We start from the raw sequence: 21,145 nt of genomic DNA, 5'->3' as shown, positions 1-21,145 counted from the left end.
AGGTCTTAGACGTGTGACATCCAGTAAAGAAGCCAGGCAGGGCCTGACGGCCCCACTGATACCAGGCTCACCAGGCAGGTTTGACCCCAGATGGACGACCTGAGACCTCTCTGCTCAAAGATCCCACAAGGGTATGAAGAACTGAGGGCCCAGGGACACAGAGGGTGAAGTGGAAATCCATCTGTACACCACAGGCTGGGCACCATGCAGAAGAGGAGGAGGTGGCCCAGGTGTGCACAGGCCTGCCTCAATGGGGACCGGTCCAGGGAGTCGTGCCAAAGACAGACTGATGCTGACACAGAGCAGCGTCCCCTCCACCTCCAGCCCAGCCAACCACGCACAGCGCCAGGGGAGCTGGGGCCAGGGCAGGCAACTCACTTGGCGCAGAGGCAGACGCCCTCAAAGGCCCTGACCAGCTCTGGGAGCCTTGCTTTTATCAGACTCCTGCAGACAGTGACCAGAAGACACAGACCTGCCTGAGACTGCGGAGGTGCTCCACAGTAGTGCTAGGGCAGCGTTCGAGGTGCCCCCTGCCATGGCCTAAAGGGCCTTACCCCGCCTGGGGTCTGACTGCTCCTCCACGTGCACATCCTGCTCAGACAGACAAGGAAACTGAGTCCTGGAAGGGAGGACCCCCACCCGGCTCCTCTTAGCTCCAGCCACACAAGCCAAGGCAGCTGTCCAGGCAAGGTTGGGCCCAGCACGCGGGCTGGCGGCCCGTCTAAGCTGTCACCCAGTCGGTGCGGGTAGGGCGCTGTGGCCTTGGAGCCCAGAGGCCTGGGGACACAGTCGCTCCTCCTCCTGAGCCCCTCACAGACCCCTGACCCGCTTTGGCTACCCTGGCCTGAGGACGGACTAGGGCCAGCATTCCTTTGGAGAAGGCTCCCAGCTGATGCCCACAAGGCCCAACCCCGGGGACACAGGAGGCACAGTAAGAGAAACTACTGGGAGTGCCCAGCCCCCAGCCTTCCTGGCTCGGCCACCTGAGGCAGGGAGCAGGCGCGACCGCCTATGGCCCCTTACCAGGTCGATCAGGCTCTCCTGGATCCGGCTCAGCGTTGTACGTAGGCGGCTGCTGCTGAGGCCCAGACCAGTCGACTCCAGCTGCAAAAAGAGAGTGGGCCAGGCTGGTCACACCCACACACGCACGCACGCACACACGTGTGCACACCCTCACACGCAAGCGCACACACGCACACACACACACACACACAGGCATATGCACGGCCCTTGGAAAGCAGGCTCCCCAAGAAGAGCCCAGAGGCCCCAAGCCAGGGGGCACCACCAAGTGGGCCCCACACCTGACACTATCCTGTGGTGCCTAGACATACACACATGTACACACCATACAAACATGCACCACACACACATATATACAGGCACACACACTCCCATGCATGCACCCACACGTGCACACGCACCCCGCCCCGTGCCCGATCCACATCACAGCCCTGAATCCAAGGGGAGGGCTCTGAGGAGGGGGGCTGCCCTCCCCCTCCGCACTGGCTGCCCGTCCTGCTGCCGCCCCCTGTGTCCCCCACGCTGGCACATCCGGTCTGGACCGCACGCCAATGTCTGGCTCTCCACGTCACCTGCCCATCCCAGCCGAACTCACTGAGTCATTGCGGCCAAAGAAGGTGTAGACGGCGTAGAGGTAGTAGTCAAACAGCTGGGACAGGAAGTGGACCACGTCGAAGGCGATGGGTTTCAGCATGCTCATCATCTGCATGTACTTCCCTGCGAGGAAAGCCAGGCTGCGGTCCAGGCCCCTGGCGCTGCGCCCCATCCCCAACCCCGCTGAGGGTGGGCCTCCTACCCGACAGGAGGGGGGGTGGGGGAGGGGGCAGCGGCTTGGCTTCTGGCCATCCCGAACAGGCTCCCTGGGGAACCCACCAACCGGGCCGAGTCCCCCACCCTGAGCCAGTCCACTCAGGACACAAGGACTTCTGTGGGGCAGGGATGCCCAGGTGACCACTAGCTGGAGAGCTGGCCCGGCCCTCCTCTGGAGCCTCTCTCGGGGAGCTCTGTGGTTTAAATGACCCCATCTAACGGCGCAGGCCAGAGGCTGTTCCCTCCTTAGGGTCCATGCAGGCAATTCCCTTCTACATATCTCACTTTACAACAGCTTATTAAAGCGGCTGTACTGTGCATGCCAGGTGGAGGAGAGGCGCGATACAGTTAGGGTTTTCCTGGCGCACCGAGCCCACCCGACGTGGGCCACTTCGAGCGCCCTTGGGACGATTCCCTGCACTCACTGCAAAGCCGACACAGGTGGCTCCCCTGCGATTCTGCTGTCATAATTAGCAGAAAAACCACCAAGGCCAGCGCCAGAGCAAACCTCCGAGGGCTCACACACAGGAGCCGGCCCAGGCTGTGTCGCTAAAGCCCCAACCTCGGATGCACCAAAACGCCTCTTTCCCCAATTGCGCGTGGGGCCGGCTCTCCTGGGAATGGGCCAGGCCGGTCTGTACCACTTTGAGCACAGACAGGCAACACCAGCCCCTCTGGCTCCTGAGGTGCCTGCCTGAGCTGGAGAGAGAAGGCAGACAAGGCACGGTGCAGGGCCCGTCCTGGAGCCTCACCCCTATTCGGGGTATCTCCACAGTATTGTGGGCCAGCCTGCGGGGTGGGTGAGTCAGCTTCAGGGAGGACTCAGCAGGGGAGGAATGCTGGCCGCAGGGTCACACAAGCCCCAGACTTTTGGAGGATGGATTTCCAAGGTCACAGGAGGTGGTGGTGAGGAGGGGGTGGGGGGGTCCTGAACTCTGAGGCCCTGACAAGACGCTCTTACGCACAAACATAGGCAGTTGACCCCTGGGAGGAAAAGTCATGGGCACATGGCAGGCGTGAGGTGAAGGCTCCCAGCAGCGACAGTCAATGATGCACAAAACCCATGGAGCTGTGGGGACATCAGGAACAAACGGGACAGAAGCCCCCCCACCCCCAGAAGGAGGATAGATCGACAAGCATCCATTACACTCCAACTCAGCAGACAAAGGCCTAACGGGCACACAGGAGGGCCCACCACTGATGGGGCCTGAGGAGGCTGTCTGTGCCCGGGGGCCGGACTTTGCAAAGGGGAGATGGGGACAACAAACCCCAGAGAAGCATCTTCTCCCCAAGACAGAGCCTTGGGGGCCCTCACCCTTCCAGGGTGAGACCCAGCACACATTTAGGACAAGGAGCCAAGGTTCAAAAATCAGGCAGGTCACCTGGTCCTTAGGTGATGCCAATGTGGGCTGGCCACACACGGCCACATTAGGATAAGACGAGAGGAATGGACTGTGACAACCTGAACCTTCTTCTTTTATTTTTGGTGAGGCAAGGGGGTTAAGTGACTTGCCCAGGGTCACACAAGTGTCACATGTCTGAGGCTGGATCTGAACTCAGGTCCTCCTGAATCCAGGGCCGGTGCTCTATCCACTGTGCCACCTCGCTGCCCCTGAACTTTCTATCACACAAATGATGGTTGAGATGACCAGTCCTAAAGCCCCAGCGACAGGACAGTGCCTGAGGGGCACCTCCCACAGTCTGGGCTCTTTCCTGGCTGCAGGCCTCCTGCGGGTGAGACCCTTGACCCACAACCAGTGGGTGGGGACTGTGCCACCAAGCCTGATGGCCTCTCTCCCAATGACCCCAGAGAGACCATAAGGGGCTGGGCTGGTAGGAGGGAAGGGCAACAAGCCACGTGACCGCCCCAGGAGAGGGAGGGCAGGAGCAGGCAGCAGCCACTGGCCCACAAGGAAAGGAGAGAAGGACGTGACCCCCAACTCACCAACGAGCCGGATGACATTCAGCGTGGTGTTGGTCAGGATGGGAGCGTTGACTTTGTTGAGGCTGTAATCGGATTTCTTTCGGCTCCGTAGCGTTTCTCGGGAAACACTGAGATGAGGAGAGAGAGAAGGCAGAGGGTGGGGGTGAGGAGTGTGAGAGGAGGGGGCAGGGGGAGAGAGGAGGGAGGGAGGGAGACAAAATGGGAAGGAGGGAGAGACCAGGGAGAGGAGGGAGAGGAGAGGAGGAGCAAGCAGGGAGGGCTTGGGTCCTAGCCACGGACAGCCAGCTCTGACCACAACACCCCTGCACCCTGGGGCAGGGTCCCGGGGGAGCCAGGACCAAGAAGTGTGCTAGCAGCAAATGGAGATGCTGACATCCAGCGGTGCCAGGACAGGTGGGCTTCCGCATGGATCTCTCTCCATCTCTGCCCCCAGCCCCAGCCCACTTGGGCAATGCCATGAAGATAAGAGATGCCAGGATCTGAGGCAGCCGGAGCGGCTGCAGGGGGTCCCAGTGCTCGGTGGGATGCCGACCACCACCAAGGCAGCCCTATGTGCCTGAGCCACAGCCCCGCATGGCCCCCTGACCCCAGCTAGATCCCACAAACATGGGGGACGCTGTCAGCCTAAGCAGCCTGAGGGAGGGCCAATGTTAGGCCCATTTTGAGGAGAAACTGAGGCTCAGCCCCAAGTAGCTAGTGCCTGTGTCTGGGGCAGAATTCACACCCAGTCCCAGAGGCTTCAGGCAGTTACCTCTTCACAGGGACGTCCCCAGTCTGCTCATCCACGTAGTCTCGCTTCAGCTCCTCAGGGACATCGCTATCACTGTCGTAGTCCTGGTACGCGCTTTTCTCGGGTTCATCCGACTCATACTGAGGGGACAGAAAGTGCACAGACTGAGGGCAGGCTCTGGTCATGACCGGGTGATGCCCTGCTGCTCCACGGAATTCACCTCTTCCCACCCCAGAAGACAAGGGGAAGAAAGGCTCTCTGGGTCCCCCACCAGCCTAGGGAGCCTGAGAGGGTGGAAAGGAGGGAGGGGGGAGGGAGGGAGAGAAGGAGAGAGGGAGGAGGGAGGGAGAGAAGGAGGGAGGGAGGGAGAGAAGGAGAGAGGGAGGAGGGAGGGGGGAGGGAGAGGAGGATGGAGGGGAGAGGGAAGAAGAGGGAGGGAAGGAGGGAGGGAGGAGGGAGGGAGAGACGGAGAGAGGGAGGAGGGAGGGGGGAGGGAGGAGGGAGGGAGAGAAGGAGGGAGGGAGGGAGGAGGGAGGAGAGGTCAGCTGAGGGGCCATACACACCCCATTGGAAGCCAGCACGTCTTCCGTCTCCTCGTCTTTGCTGTTGGCAGGAATTTCAAAGGGGTTCCCGCCACTGCAGTACTGTTCGAACAAGGTGGCAGCTGAGGTGGCCGCTGAGGTTGGCTGCTTACTTGGGGACACCGACGGGGACCGAGACTGCTCCATGAACTTAAATTCCTACAAAGGGACACAGGGCTCATGACCAGCGGCTTCAGCCATCACTGGACCTTAGGCATCAGGCTCTTTCCACTGCTACAGGCTCTCAGCAAGGGGCCGCATCAGAGCGCCCTCTGGACAAGGGGACCCCAGGGTGGGCCAGCCGAGGCCCCTTCCCGCTCACTGCTGTTGGCTCTCAGTGGGGGGAGGGGGGGGGGCCGCGTCAGAGTGCCCTGTGGACGAGGGGCCCCGCTAAGCACAGGCTCTAAGCCAGGGTGGCCAGTGGCCCGCCTGGGCCAGCCTCCTGAAGGCTCACTGTCCTCTCCCAGCCCTCCACACCCTCATTTCTTGCTGGGCTCTCCATCAGTCCAGAGACGCCCACGAGCTGAGCGCCACACACTGACTGATGCCAGAGTGGCAGCTCCCCAGGCCACCAGGTCCTCCTGCATCCTCCCTGCCCTTTCCAGCAGAAGCCTCTCCCAGGCCCTCTCACTGCTCGGTCCTCTGCTCGGCCGTCTCACGCATGTCCGCACAGCTGTTGGCCTGCTGTGTCTCCCGTTGGCCCGGAAGCTACTGGAGGTCGGGGACCGACTGCCCTTAGCCATCAGGCCTGGCACATGGTAGGTGCTTACTAAGGAAGGGTTTGCTAGCTGACTGACCTAAGTCTAGACCCCAGCAGGTAACCTAACACGTGGCACTTGTGATTCAGTTCACCCCAGGAGGGCTCTGTGATGCCGAAAGCCCCCTCCGAACGGCTTCTCCCCCCACCCCGATGATTCCCCTGCGTCTCCGGCATCTTCCCTAAGGGCCATGGAGAGTGCGCTGACCCTCCCTTGGATTCATCACAGGTCCACTCACTCAGAGGACAGCATTTCCATAGCACCCACTGTGGGCTGGGCGTTGGCAACAGCTGCCCGGGGACCTCCCCCCGCCCCACATCAATCTGAAACTCCACTGGGACCTCCCCTCAGACCTGGGCTCTCTCTCCCATGGGCTCGCCATCCAACCTCTGGGGGTGCATGGGAGGACCTGGCTCTGGGGGTTAGTGGTAATGAGGAAGACAGCAGCTGTGGTTATTTAATGAGCCAGCCAGGACCTAGCCCCAGGGAGATCCCAACACGCAGCCAAGGCCGGAGCATCATCGTGCCCACCATGGGGACGTGACTGACCAGCCTGGTCCACTGTGGCAAAGACCCTGCTTCAGTGTAGGCCTCCGTGCCTCCTGCCCCTCAGCCCTAAGAGGCCACATGGAGCAGTCAGCCCCCGGGGGGGGGGGGGGGGGGGGGGGCAGATGCTCTCATATCCCCCCACAGGAGACTGGGCCCAGTGGAAGATGTGTCCTTGGGCTTGTGGTAAAAAACGGAAGTTTGAGCTGAATCATTTGAGAGTTGAGCGCATGGCTACTGAAGCGGCTTTTGAAGGACCGCCCTTTTGGGGAGGAGGCCGCGATGAGCAGCAGTGCGCCTGCTGCTGCCCGGAGAGCGTGGCCAAGCACGCCGTACTTCCGGGAAGCCAATTTAAAACTGAGAGTGAGAACGGAAGTTAGCTCTGTCTCTCACACTTCTCGGTTTAGCGGTGACCGCGCACACTTTGGGGATCAGCTCTGGTTCTCGGCCTGGCAGGCAGTTTGGGATTCGGTGAGTTTTATAAAAGAATATAGACTAAGCTTAGATCTAGGATTATTCATTTGTATTTCTACTTTCCCATTTCCCTAATCCCATATCACCTGTTTTTTGGCTAATCCCTCACTGATTAAAGCTCAGAGGCTTCTTTTCTTTCTGGTCTGGGAGATAGATAAGGGAAAAGTTAAAGGGGGAGTTTAATGCTCTTATATCCAATTTGAAATCTCATAGGCTCAAGGCTAGATTTGTCCACCCCAGGAACCCTCCTATGCCCCGCACATGAATCAGGCTCCTCCTCTGCCTGAGCCAGGCACTGTGCCAGAGGCTGGGGCACAAGCCCCCTGATGATGCCCTGCCTGCCATCCAGGAGGGAATGGTCTCTGTGGCAGATCAGAACATGCCTGTGCCTGCGTCTACACAAGAAGATCTTCAGACACACATGCTAATTGCTGTGTCTAAGGGGCAACCCGAGAGCCGGGCCTCGGAGGGAGAAAAGCAGGGAGAGCCAGGCCCCCTGAGGGCCGGAGAGAAGCCCATCCTGGGGCGCTGCCTTTCCGCTGGTTCTGCAGCATCAGCGGGCTGGGGGAGGCCGCGCTCTCCTTCCTCCAGGGAGGGAACACTCACATGAAGCTGCAAGATGCTGAAACTCGACTTCACAGGACACAGTTCCCACGTCTCATTCTCCAGGAACATCCGCAGCTCATCGAGACGTGTTCTGAAAAACAGGACCCACGGTCATATGCCAGGCCAGGGGTGGTAAAGGCTGAGGGGCACAGGCGAGGCCTCTCCTTCTTCATCCTGCATCACCTGCAGCTCCCACCCACCCAGGCAAGAGCTGTGGGAGCCCACAGCCACGGACCCATCCCTCCCAGAGCAAAGGGGGACAGAGAGTGCCTATGCGCACAGCCACACAAGGTGGCCTCCAGTGAGTGCTGACACATGGGGGCTGGGAGGCTTCCAGACCACCGCCCTCCCCCCACTCCTCATCCCGGGGAGAAGGGGCGGGGCTATGCCCCCTGCCTGATGCATGTGCCAAGCCAGGGGGCCATCCTATTCCTATGGGGGGTGGGAGGGGTGAGTGGGGGGGGGGGTCCTTCTCAAATATGCAGATATGGCTGCCACGCACCAAGAAAACAGCCTCAAATGTTCAACCATGAGCTCCACAGCACAGCCCCAAACAGGGGGACCACCAATCCTGGCAGCAGCAGAGGACCTGGGTTCAAATCCTACCACCAAGGGGGCAGGGAGGTGGCACAGTGGATAGAGCACCGGCCCTGGATTCAGGAGGACCTGAGTTCAAATCCCGTCTCAGACACTTGACACTTACAAGCTGTGTGACCCTGGACAAGTCACTTAACCCCAATTGCCTCACAAAAACAAACAAACAAACAAAAAATCCTACCACCTAATGCTGCCTGTGGGACCTTGGGCAAGAGCTAAGCCTCTCTGGGCCTTGGTTTCCCCATCTGTAAAAAGTGTCAGTGTCCCAGGCCTCCCCATCTCCCTCCAAGCCCCACAAAGGGGGCATCAGCCCAACAGACTCCCCGAGGCCCCAAAGACGCTCCCAGAAGTCAGGCATCCCCAGGCCTGCATCTCTGTTCCCCACTGATTCTCTGGGCATTGGGAACATGTAAGGGAGAGGGGTGAGCAGGCGGGGCCAAGTGAGCTGGGGAGAGCAGGGAGGGGCAAGCAAGTGGGCCTCAGGCCTGCCATGTAAGAGGCCACAGGGCATCTTGTCCATCCAAGCTCTTCAGGTGCCCAAGAAAGCAGCAAAGGGCAAGCAAGGGACCCAATTAACCACCCACCCTCTGTCGTACATGGCAGAGGGTTGGTCCCAGGTGCACCCTGTGACACTCGTTTGCCGATGTCACAGAGGGAGGCTTCAAACGCAAGTGGGGAGAAAAGCCCTGTGACCATCACCTGCGCCACTCGAAAAGGTTCCCAGCTGAGCCAGAGCTTGCAGCCACCAGGGGCCTCGGAGGGTACCCAGGCAGAGAAAGAAGCTGAGGCCCAAGGCCCCATCGGAGCAGACAAAACCCCCAACAGAGGAAAGCCTGGCCTGGAAACAAGCCCGCAGGGCTGTCTGAACCATGGGCAAGAGACTGTCGGGGCTGCATCTGGGAGAGGAAGTGGACACCTTCAAGAAGTGGCCAAGAGCCTTCTCTGACAGGGCAAAGGGGGCACCTTTAACGGGGTTGGGGGCTTCTAGTCCCCCTGAAACCTCCCAGGACTCGTCTGGCAGCAACATCTTCCCACTTGGCTCTCCGCAGCCCCGCCAATGCCCCCTGTTCGCCACCCTCCTTCTCCAGTACCGGCCCATCGGCTCAGGGAGGGTCGCCAAGGGGGCTGGGTGAGAGGCCCAGGGGGACAAGAAGGGATGGAGGTGTCTTCCAAGGAGGGCGCCAACCCCAGCCCTGCCACCACCACCCATGGTGCCCTGTCACGCACGTCTCCACCGCAGCCAAGCTCCTGGGGTAGGCTGAGAGCATGAGAAAGGGTCAAGGGGAAGAGGCCAACAAGGCAGGAACAGCCAAAAAGAAGGAAAAACTGGTTGCTGGGGAGAGGTCGTGAGGGAGGAGACAAAGGCCAGACACCAGCGACCACCACTGCCCCAGACTGTGGGAAAGAGAACCCAGAGGACCCCGAGGAAGGATCAACAGGGTCCCAGGAACTGAGAAGTGGAGGAAGCCAGTCGGGAAGAAGGGGGGTTCTCTCCCCAGGAACCGCCCCCCTCGACCCGGCAGAGACGGAGACGAAGGAAGGCGACTCCGCTGAGGACGGCACAGGCACCTGCGCTGCGATCAAGGGCACCACCCAGGGTGGCCAGCAACGGGCCGGGACTTCGGCTGAGTCCTCCACAGGAGGAGGCTCTGGAAGATGATGCTGCCTGCAGACACCGTCCCCACAATCCCAAGCTGGTCTGGAGATGCTCCAACCCTCCCTGAGACACAAGGACCCCGCTTTGGAGGTTCAGGGTGACCTGCCAGGGAGTCCCAGATGGGAGAGGGCCCAAAAGCTGCCCTGGGGCTAAATCCTATGGTTTTTGAGCAGGGAGCTGTGTGCGCCACCCCTCCCTTCCTCTCCTCCCCAGCCAGGAGTCCTTCCTACAACTGATGAAACAGAGGCCCAGCTAGGCTGAGCCCCTGGGGACAGCTTGGGAAGAGTGGGCCCAGAGGCCGACTTGCTGCCGTCCTGGCCGCCCTCCTGCCCACCGGACCGCAGGCCTCCCTGACGACAAAAAGGAAAAGAAAAAGAAATTCTGCGATCACAGAAACGAGTCTGGTGAAGCGAGGGATGTGCCAGACGCAGGCCACAGCAGATGCTCCAAGGGGTCAGGTCACCCGTGACAACTGCTGCCGCCACGCGAGCACTCACCTGTGGTAATTCTTGAAGTAGTTGATGCTCTGTTTTCGGATGGATTCCTGCAAAACTTCGGACTTGCTGCCGCAAAACTCTTCACCGACTTGCATCAGCCTATGGAAAGAGAAGCATGTGCGGAAGCTCTGAAATGGTGTGTTTCGTAAAGAGCCACAAGCCAAGAAAACACACACACGAAAATGGACAAGTCACCGCTCCAGGTACCGATGGAGTATTGGCCGTGTGCCTGGTACTGTGCTGAGGGGGGGGGGGCGCATGCAAAGAAAGGCAAGGCAAGCCCTGCCCTCTGAATGGGGAGGCAACCTACAAAGGTCCACAGTGTGGGGGGAGCTCAGCTGAGAGGGAAGGCTTCGAGAAAGGCCTCCTGTGGGCATGGGACGGTGACATGAGGAGGGGCGGGCAGGCCCAGGTCATTAGACCAAAGAAGACATGGTGGGGAGAGAGGCGTAAGAAGACTGGAAAGGGAAGAGAGGACTTCGAATGCCAAACGGAACATTTTGTGTCAGGGACAGGGAGCCAGAGGAGCTGTGAGGAGGGTGGTAACGTGGGTGGGCCTGCGTTTTCAGACCAGAGCAGGCAGGCAGACCCCTGGCAGCTATTGGCATCATCCCAACAGGAGGCGAAGGGGCACGGTGGAGGCAATGCCAGAGGACAGAAGGGGAAGTCTCGGAGATGCCTCAGAGGTGAAATTGGCCACAGATGCTACAGAAGTGAAACCGACAGGCCTTGGCACCATCGTAGATAATGGGCCGTGCCAGAGAGTGAGGAGCCCAAGACGAGTCCCAGGTTGTGAGCTTGGGGGTATCCTCTCCAGCAACAGGGTTGGGGGGACGATGAATCCTTTTTTGGACTATTCAATATGTCTCTTTTTAAGGTCCATCTTTTTAAGACGTCCCCTGGATGTCCGGTTCAAGACGTCATGGCTATTGGCGATGGGAGACCAGAGGTCAGCAGAGAGGTTGGGACTGGAAAGGAAGCTCTGTGAGAGCTGACCAGATCACCAAGGGAGTTGTGGAGCAGGAGAAGGGGACACAATGCAGAGCCCGGAGGACATCCTGTGGTACTTAACTCCCCAGTGAGATGAAGTCTATCAGAGCTCAGTTCTCTTGGCCCTCTGTCAATGCTGCCTCTCTGAAAGCCATTCTTCTTCTTTTTTAAAAAAATAATAAACTTTTTTGTTTATAGTTTTGGGTTCCAATTTTTATCCCTCTGTCCCTCCCTCCCCGAGGCAGCAAACATTCAGATATGGGTTTTACATGCATGATTATGTAAAACGTACCATATTTGTCATTTTGTACAAGAAAACTTGATTAAAAGAAAAAAAATGAAAGAAAGTGAAAAATAGCAGGCTTCAGTCTGTGTTCCATCAATCTCACTTCTTTCTCTACAGGTGGATGGGATGTTTCATCAATAGTCCTTTGGGATTGTCTTGGATCATTGTATTGTTGTGAATAGTTAAGTCTTTCACAGTTCTTCAACAATATTTCTGTCTCTGTGCACAATGTTCTGTTTTTGCTCACCTCACTTTACATCAGTTCACACAAGTTTTCCCAGGCCTTTCAGAAATCATCTTGCTTCTCATTTCTTCTGGCACAATAATATTCCATCACCATCGTATATGACAACTTGTTTAGCCTTTCCCCAGTTGATGGGCCTTCCTTCTATTTCCAATTCTTAGCCACTACACAAAGAGCTGCTATCCATATCTTTGTACAAATAGGTCTTTTTCTCTTTTTGGGGACGTCTTTGGGATATAAACCTAGCAGTAGTATTGCTGGGTCAAAGGGCATACACAGTCCCATAGCCCTTTGTTTGGGCCTAGTTCCCAATTGCTCTCCAGAGTGGCTGGATTTAAAAGCCATTCCTGATTCCCAATATTTCTGGGAAATTGTCTTCTACAGTTTCCTGAGATATACGGTCAGGTTTGGTCCCAATTTCTGAGTCTTCTTTCCTTAGCTTGTCTCGCAGAACTGTCACTTTTCTGAGAGATTTTCTCTCTTTCCACTGTCCCTTCTCTATTTCTGTCCTCTATAACCACCATTCTCAAGGTGAAAGGGACAGCTCCAGAGAAACCTTGGAAGACTTGCATGAACAGATGCAGCACAGGGTGAACAGAGCCAAGACAACAGCTTCTATAGTGACTACAGAACCATAAAAACAAACACGCTTGAGAGCCGTAAGAACTGATTCATGCAGTGACCAACCGTAACTGCAGAAAGTGACCACCTCCTGACAGAGAGGGCATGCACCTGGGGCACAACACAAGATCTTGCAAGCATTTGGGCTTTTTTTTTTCCCAGCATGGGTGAGGGAGAAATAGATTTTTGCATTTTAAAATTTTTATAATAATTTTCTAAAAAATAACCACAATTCCACTTTTCATTAGATCCATTATTGTGAGTAAATTCTAGATATTTATTTTTAAGATATAAAACCCAAATATTCCCAATTCATTTCCAAAATCTTCAGTACCTCTCTACTACTCTCTAGGATAAAAAAAAAAGCACCGGGGTAGCTAGATGGCGCAGTGGATAGAGCACCGGCCTTGGATTCAGGAGTACCTGAGTTCAAATCCGGCCTCAGACACTTAACACTTGCTAGCTGTGTGACCCTGGGCAAGTCACTTAACCCCAATTGCCTTACTAAAAAAAAAAAAAAAGCACCAAATCTCGGTGACCAAAACACCACTGTAAAGGGTTCCCTCAACCAGGAGTCACTTGTGCACGTGCCAAAATCACTCAAGACACTTACAGAGATTCAACAGAAGTAACTTGGCTTGAAATCCCTCTGATTATTAATACCAAGTAAAAAATAGAACAGGGAGAAGCACATTTGCCAAATGTCATCACCCCAGACATAGAGGAGGTCCAGGATAGTCTGACGGAAGAGGAATTCCTTAGGACTGGTGAGAGCCTCCTGAAGCCGGCAATCTGCTGCACGCATCAAGTCCAGGGCACCGCAGAGCCTCCAAGGGGAGACCAAGTGTCAGCAGCCAAACCATCGGTACAGGAAACTCCAAGTCGATGCAGACTGCCCCAAGCACCATCTCTCACATTCAGTGGGACGGAGAGCCTGCTGAGTCTGTCCATCCAGATGTCCACCAGAGATGGACACCATATGAGGCAGAAGGAGGCTCTTTTTCTTTTTAAAACAGAAAAGGGTATTTCCGCACACAAAGCAGACACCAAGAGAGAACTGCATACAAAACCATGACTCTCTGGCCCCAAGTGCTTCTAATTCTGGAGTCAGTTCTCTGTCGTTCTCTGCGCTGTCCCGTTTGTCTGTGTTTTGTTCCATTCTCTCCTGCCTGCTTTTAAGAAATGTTTCAGAGTTCCATCTTCTTCTCCTTCTTTTGGCCTTCCCCCAGGCCCTCCTAACCAACAGGCAAAGCCAAGCAGAACAAGGAGCGTAGCCCCAGGCGCGTCCAGATAGCACACAGCCCTTCTTCCAGAGACCTGAGGGTCCCTGAGTCCTTTGAAGCTGTTAGCGTCACAGTGCATGCGGTTCTCACAGTGCTGCTCTTCTCCCTGGGCGTCACCTCAGGCTCTCAGAGGCCATAACTTGGATGGCCACTCCCCAGCAGAGGGGCAGCCCCTCCATTTCTAGTGCCTTGCCACCACAAACAAGGCTACCACACCCGTTTGGTTGTGGAGGAGATAGGGGCCCTCCTCCCTCTGGGGCACAAGCCTACGAGTGGCTGCACCTTGTCAGAGGGGCCAGCAGAGAGGAGGGAAATACACCTTTCCAACCTTCTCTCCTGGTTATGCCGTGTATTACACGTATTACGTACACACGTGTGCGCACGTCTGTGTGCACGTAGCTGCAAGTTGCAGACCTCTGATGTAGAGAACCCTGCCCAAGGGAGCATGGCGTGGCAGGGCCCCGTGAGCATGAGCAGGTGATAGATTGGTGGGGCGGTGGAATCTGGCCACACGCTAGGGGAACCACATGCAGCTAGCTCATGACTGGGCACAGAGTCAGCCTGGCCGCTGCCCTATCAAGCACGTGATAACTCAGAAGAAGATGGCTGTGATGGAAATGTGAGGTGCATGTCCGGCCCGACTCTACCTGCTGATTATGTCCAAGACAAAGATGAAGTCATCATACTTGAAGGTTGACATGTCAGTCCCAAACAAATAGGTTTTCACTTTGAGTTGGACATCCTGTAAAACAAGACATTTCCCAGTTAGTTTTGCCAGGCCTCGAATGGGCTGATCGGTAACATTTGCAGAAGGGGCTGCCTCTCTGAAGGGACCACATCCACACATCATGTGGGTCTTTCCAGGTTTTTCTGATAGTATCCTGGTCATGATAACCACACATCCACGCCCAGGGCCAGAGTACACAGGAGTCAGGCCATGAGCCCAGGCCCTCCCAGCTGACCCACAACCATGCAGGACTCGTCAGGATGTCCAGTAAAAGCCTGACTCGCTGGAGCTCATAACGGCAGGTCCTTACTAGTCCCTGGAATTGGACGGCACAAGTCCCATCCCACAGGCACACATGCATGTGTGTGTGCCAATGTGAATGTGCAGGCAAATGTACGAGCACATTTGTATGAGTGTGAGCATGAGGGCACATGTGTGTGTGCAAATGTGTAAGCGTGTCTATAAATGAGTGCATGTGCAAATGAGCATGTGTGCAACTGTGTAAGCACGTTTGTGTACATGTCAGAGTGTGTGTCAGTGTCTGAGAACTTCTTGCCCTGAGCCCTGGTGGAATTAGGACAACAGTAACTGGTCTGACAAGAGCAACAAGGAAAGCCCAGGGAGGTCCTGTCCAGTGATGGCTGCCTCCGCCCTGCCAAGCCCAGAGTAATGCTGAGAGGACCCAGGGGGCATCAACAACTGGAACAAGAAAACCCAGAAATCCTTGGAATTGGAGAGCCCCACAAAGCCCCATATCTGAGGCACAGAAAAGAAGAAATGACCCGTGAAGGCCCCAAAGCCAGACAAAAAGACAGAGCACCCGTGCGTGACCACTGAGTGTTGAGCAGCCGCTGGCATCCCCGCCAGGGGCCTATCAAGGAAGCACTCAAGTGACCACTCACGCCAGTGATCCTGCTGGACACCCAGACCAAGAACTCACGCAGACATGTCCACAGAGATGGGATCAGACAAACAGGCCTCCCCCGTGGCTCGCATCAGAGAGATCGCATGTGCACACATACACATGCACATCGTCTTGGAAAACCAACCTGCCATATCCTTGAAAGCCCGTGTTCAAGCTTCTTCTTCACGTAGCTGCGATCGAAATTGCTCTCCTCAGACCCCGCCGTGCCGCTCCCTTCTGAAACGAGAAGATGGGAGAGATCTCCAGGTTGGCTTCATGCCAACAGGAGGGGGGAACGACACTCTCGACGATCCGGGAGGCACCACCCCACCAATCCCTACAGAAAAGCCACACAATAAGACAAGGACGGGGGCAATAACAATAACCCTAACACCAACGCAAGGCCAGCAAGTGGCTCCTGTGGCATCTTCTCTGAGCCCCACAACTGGGAGGCTACGTCAGGCCACATCCACGCAGGGCTCTGCCCGCTCCTCGGCACCGCCACCAACAGCTCTTCCTGCCTCATTCATGCCTTCCACCCAAAGCAGACTGGCCTCCGGGGTGGCCCTTCCCTCCCACCCTCCACCTCTCATCATCCCTGGCCCCTTCAAGACCCTTCCTCTCACTGCCATCTTTGTGTCTCCTCAGGGATTGCCTTCGCTTTCATCTGAATGTATTTTCTCATCTCCCTCATCTCATTAATATCTGTTTCTCTTTTGTGTGGGCACCTCCAGCTTCTGCTACAGTGTCCCAACCCAAAAGACCCTTGATGAATGCAGACTAATGGACAGATGGATGGACGGATGGACAGATGGATGGATGGATGGATGGACAGATGAGGAAAAAGACTGCATTAGGGATATTAAAAGATTAAATGCTTACATTCCTACATGGGAAGATAATATTTCAAACTCATAAGAACTTTCTCAGTAAGGAATTCACAGAAGACATAGGTCTGAACTGAATATGAAGGGATGATATCTGTAAAGCATTTGTGTTTTACTCTTTGTGGGGCAAGCAAAGTGGGGTGTCTTATGTCTGGGGCCTGATTTGGGCTTGGGACCTCCTGGGTCCGGGGCTGGTACTTTGTCCACTGTGCCACCTAATTAACCCATGATGACATCTTTAAAATAGGGTTGAGGGGTAGGAGGAATAGTCTGGGGAGGAGGAAGGGGAGAGATGGTCTGGGGAGAGGTAGTTTACGTGAAGGAAACAAGAAAAAAGCTTGTGGAGAGGAAGGAGTAGGGGAGTGAGTGGACCTTAATATCACCAGAATTGGCTCAAAGAGGGACTAACACACATTACTTCAAGTGGGTACAGTAATCTATTTTTGCCCTGAGGGAAAGTGGAAGGGGAGGGAGATAAGGGGTGGGGGATGTTAAGGAGGGAAGAGCAGATTGGAGGAGAGAGCAGTAAAAAGCAAAACACTTTCAAGGAAGGTGAAGATGTTCTGCATTACTGCACAAATATGACATATTGAATTGCTTGATTTCATAGGGAAGGTTAAGGAGGGAGGGAGGAAGAAAAATTTAAAGAATTAGTTCAAAGACCTTAATCTCATCAGAGTGGACTCAAGGAGGCAATAACACACACACCCAATTGGGGAGTAATCTACCTAACCCTACAGGAAAGTAGGAGGGGAAGAGGATAAGGAGGGAAGGGTGAAAAAAGGGAGTGCAGAGCGGGGGAGGGGACAGTCAGAAGTAAAACACTTTTGAGGAGGAATAGGGTAAAAGAAGATAGAAAATAGAGTAAACATCATGGGAAGGGAATAGGATGGAGGGAAACAGTTATGATGATTGATCATAATGGCAAAACGTATGGTACCTACTTTGCTGAGCAATTATGAAGAAAATCCTTTGTCAAGTTTAATGTACTATATACAGGTTACGATGACCAGGATACTATCAGAAAAACCTGGAAAGACCCACATGAACTGAAGCAGAGTGACATGCACTGTATAATACGAAATAACAGCATTAAGTGTAAGATGATCTGCTGGGAAGCACGTGGTTATTTTCAGCAAGGCACCCTGAACCCTGAAGGACTTACGAAAATGGCAGCCCATCTACAGAGAAAGAGCTGATGGCATCTGAAAGCAGATGGAAACACTTATAAGGGGCTAAAATTCTAGCTAAACTATCTAAAATCTAATGAGTGGACGCCAATAAATCATAAACTTTAGCAAGAGTATTTAAGTGTTTAAGTATTTATTACAGAGCATTAGGATCAGAGAGAAAGGTAAAAATCCGACGCACCACGGCGAGGTCAGGAACCAAAAGAGTGTGAACTCCTCCGCCAGCGTCCGCGTCCTACTCTGTGTCCTCCTCCCAGAAGTGGGAGGCTCCTCAAGTTGATTGGCTGATAGCCTTGACAGACAGCACCCACGAGCAAACGTCACTTCCTGACGCCAAAGAAAAGTCGCATGGCCTTGCCCTCAGAGGCCTTCTCCTCATGGCGGAGCTTTCCTACACTAAGTCTCCAGCAGGTGGCGTCATTCCGATCGTTACACACTTCTTAATTTTTTTTCTTTGACAATTCCTTAATCTGAAGTTTTGTTTTTTATCTGTTTTCTCTCACAGCCTAGCTGACGTGGGAATGTTTTCCATGACTACTCATGTATAACTTATTTTGAATTGCTTGAGTTCTTGAGGGGGGAGAGAAGGAGGAGGAGAAGTTGGAACACAAAGTTTTAAAAAATTCATGTCAAAATTTGGTTTTTTACATATATTTTGGAAAATAAAATGTAAATGCAGTGAAAAAAAAAACCCATCTAACCAGGCAAAGAATGGGGAAGGTGAAAGACACATCCCAGAGGGTTCTGGTCTAGATACCATGTGCACTACATGCCCACCAACTTCCCTCCGGCGGGCCTGGGATGTGGCTGCTTGTTCACCGGCCCGGCTGGGTCGCTGAGAGAGTCATAGAGGGGAAGGAAGGGGTCCTGCCCTGCTCCGCGTGGGCAGAACAGCTGCACTGTCCAAAGCACGGGACCCTCCCTGCGCTCACCCTACAGCATGCGGAGCATAAACAGCCCTTGCAGACAAGCGTGCCCAACAAGCCTGAAGACAAAGTCCAGGGTAAAGAAAGGCACTGAGTGTCGAGAGGAAGAGAAGTCCCGCCCTGCCCCTGGAAGAGACAGGATGGCACAGATTCGATGATGACAGAGACCCATGAGATCCTGGTCAGGCATGTGGAGGAGGAGCAGAGCCAGATCCCGGGCCAGAGGAAGGAGGCGTGGCAGCAGCCACTTCCTGCTCTTCCATGAGCGGGCATGGTACCTAGCCCAGGGGGGCTGGGACAAAAGGATATCATGGTACAAGAACAGGGCAGAGCCCCAGTGTGGAGGGCCTTGAATGCCAAGCTAATCTAGAAGTGGCATACAATGGAGTGGAGGTAGGAAAAAGGAGAGGCGGGGAACAGGCTGGGAAGTGACTGGGATGGGTGGGGAGTGGAGGGCCCAAAGAGCTCTAGATCTCCAAGTCAAGGCTTCTGGAGGAAGATGCTGAGTGTAGCCTCGAGCAGACCAAGCTTAGGGGCCAGGGAGTATATGGGAGAAAAGCCCAGTGGGCACCAGGGAGAATGAGAATGGGAGCCATGGGTGTGAGGCTGGGGCATGGAAACTGTGGAAGCACTGAGGGCAGAACTAGGGGTGCCAACATTCAGCAGGAGGAGGGAACACAGAAGGAGAGGAGGGAGGGGGGATCACAAAGCTGTGAAAACACCAGCCAAGGTGAAGGGCTCCCAGGCCAGGTCACCAAGGCAAAGCCAAGAAGGAGGGACAGAAACATCCCAGTAGAAGAGAGGGGCCCCTGGGTCAGGTCCCAAGAGGGTCACTGAGTTAAGACCAAGAGAGAAAAACAGACACCACAGAAACATCCCGACAGAAGAGAGGAGTCCTTGGGCTGAATCATCAGGAAATAAAAGCTCTGAGGAAAGAATCAGATGGGAAACAAACAGCTTCAAAGAGAAAGTGGTAAACCTTTCCCAAGAAACAGAAGCCCTGGAAACTACAAGAGACCAAACAGAAATGAATGACTCCATGAAACAGCAAGAAATATGAGAACAAAATGAGACTGGAAAAAATCCTGGACACTATATATCACGAAATCACAAAGGAAAACCACCCAAAGCTGTTAGAACCAGAGGCCAGAGTAGGGACAGAATGAATCCCGATTCCCTGAAAGGAAAAGTCCTGGGAATGTCCTAGCTCAAATCTATGGCTCCCCCATTAAAGTAAAAATACTGCAAACATCCAGAAAGTAGCAGTTCAAGTACAGTCGGCATCACGCAAGACCAAGTAGCTTCCTCTATTCAGGAATGGCGAGCTAGGAATACAATGCAGATGAAAGATATAGGCTCATAAAAAACAAAACAAAACAAAACTTACCCTGCAAAGCTGAAAAAAATAACCTTGAATGTAACAGAGGACTTTCAGGGGGGCGGCTCAGTGGTGCAGTGGATAAAGCACCAGCCCTAGATTCAGAGTACCTGAGTTCAAATCTGGCCTCAGACACTTGACACTTACTAGCTGTGTGACCCTGGGCAAGTCACTTAACCCCCATTGGCCCGCAAAAACAAAACAAAACAAAACAAACAAAAAAATAAAAACAGAGGACTTTCAGGCATTTCTGATGAAAAGCCCAGAGCCACTCAGGACCTTTGAAATGCAGACACAAGGGTCCAGCAACCGGAGAGACTGATCTATTTAAGAAACTAGAAGGATCTGTAGGATGATGTAGTGCTAACATTTTAATAGGAAGAAAAAAAAAACAAGTGGCCCTCAAAACCCTCATATCTTTAAATAATATTGAAAGATCAGTTAAAGAAGACAAGCAGAAGTCCTGGAGTGGATTTGTTTGTTCTGAGAGCTTAGAGAAGGAAGGAATATATTAGCATGGAAAGGAGGAAGAAGTGAATGGGATCAAATAACTTTTTCATAATTGGGGTGAGTGAGAAGTATAAAAACATGGAGGAAGGTGTGGCAGACAGGGCATCGGATGACCCTCCTCATCTAAAAGGACAAGGGAGAGTTGGGCACACACTCACTCCCCCACACCCTGCCCACAACACATCCATGCCCACATCCCCATACCCATGAATTTGGTGCAGAAACACATCAGACTTGGCAAGGAAACAAGCAGAGATGGGGAGGGAGAGGAAGCAGTCTCCTGAGCAAAACAACCTTGTTGAAGACCCCCGAAGGGGAGATTAAAAAGCAAAGAGGAAAAGCACATGCCTAGAGTCAAAGGGGCACCCTGAAGGCTCTGCCTGGCTCTGAGATGGTGTGGGCAGCAGTAAACAAGCCATCCATCTGCACGCAAGGCCAGACCCCAGGACTCCAAGCAGAGCAGGGACCAAGCCTGCCTCCAGGGGCACTCCAGGAAGCACACTGCCATCTCCTGAGAGACGGGCATCTCTCTGGACACAGCCACGGGCGTGGCCGGTTTTGCTTGATGCAGGTTTGCTGGTACAAGGGTAATAGTACTCAGCCTGAGAACGGAGTCGAGGCTCAGAGAGCCAACCTCTCCAGGCTCCGCAGGAGGCAGCAGCTGACATGTCTAAGGCCAGGAGCCTGGGTCCTCTGCCCCACTTCTGCCCCCACTCCCCCACAAGCCCAACCAGAAGAGGGTCCTACCAGCCACCCTGGTCGTGTCCTCACTGTCGTGTGCTTCGTGCCACTCCATGGTCCTGTAATAGCTGAGCATGACTTCCCACAGGGCTTTGCAGAGGTCAGCCAGGCACGGGATGTAGCTGTCAGTCGTTACGTGCTGCAGAAAGAAATTCCTGTGAGAAGCCACAAGGCACGACCAGAGGGAGGCAATGCTGCTGAAGGGCTCACTGAAGTCCATGCTGCAGAACCCCAGAG

At 54.5% G+C, this 21,145-nt stretch overlaps 1 protein-coding gene across 2 annotated transcripts in view; it reads right to left on the bottom strand.

Annotated features, from left to right (window-relative positions):
• Positions 1-21,145, bottom strand: part of VPS50 (VPS50 subunit of EARP/GARPII complex) — a 60,152-nt gene that overhangs the window by 11,585 nt on the left and 27,422 nt on the right. For both annotated transcript variants that reach the window (XM_043977959.1, XM_043977960.1), the window contains exons 13-22: positions 20,915-21,047; positions 15,422-15,513; positions 14,293-14,387; positions 10,222-10,320; positions 7,471-7,561; positions 5,069-5,245; positions 4,527-4,645; positions 3,776-3,882; positions 1,616-1,737; positions 1,024-1,104 (exon numbers count right to left, since the gene is read on the bottom strand). In XM_043977959.1, the coding sequence (XP_043833894.1) occupies positions 1,024-1,104; positions 1,616-1,737; positions 3,776-3,882; positions 4,527-4,645; positions 5,069-5,245; positions 7,471-7,561; positions 10,222-10,320; positions 14,293-14,387; positions 15,422-15,513; positions 20,915-21,047 (1,116 nt within the window). The remainder of the gene's footprint in view (positions 1-1,023; positions 1,105-1,615; positions 1,738-3,775; positions 3,883-4,526; positions 4,646-5,068; positions 5,246-7,470; positions 7,562-10,221; positions 10,321-14,292; positions 14,388-15,421; positions 15,514-20,914; positions 21,048-21,145) is intronic.

This window comes from Dromiciops gliroides, chromosome 1 (genome assembly GCF_019393635.1).
Source record: "Dromiciops gliroides isolate mDroGli1 chromosome 1, mDroGli1.pri, whole genome shotgun sequence".
Taxonomy (NCBI): Eukaryota; Metazoa; Chordata; class Mammalia; order Microbiotheria; family Microbiotheriidae; genus Dromiciops; species Dromiciops gliroides.
This window is presented reverse-complemented; position numbering and strand designations above follow the sequence as displayed.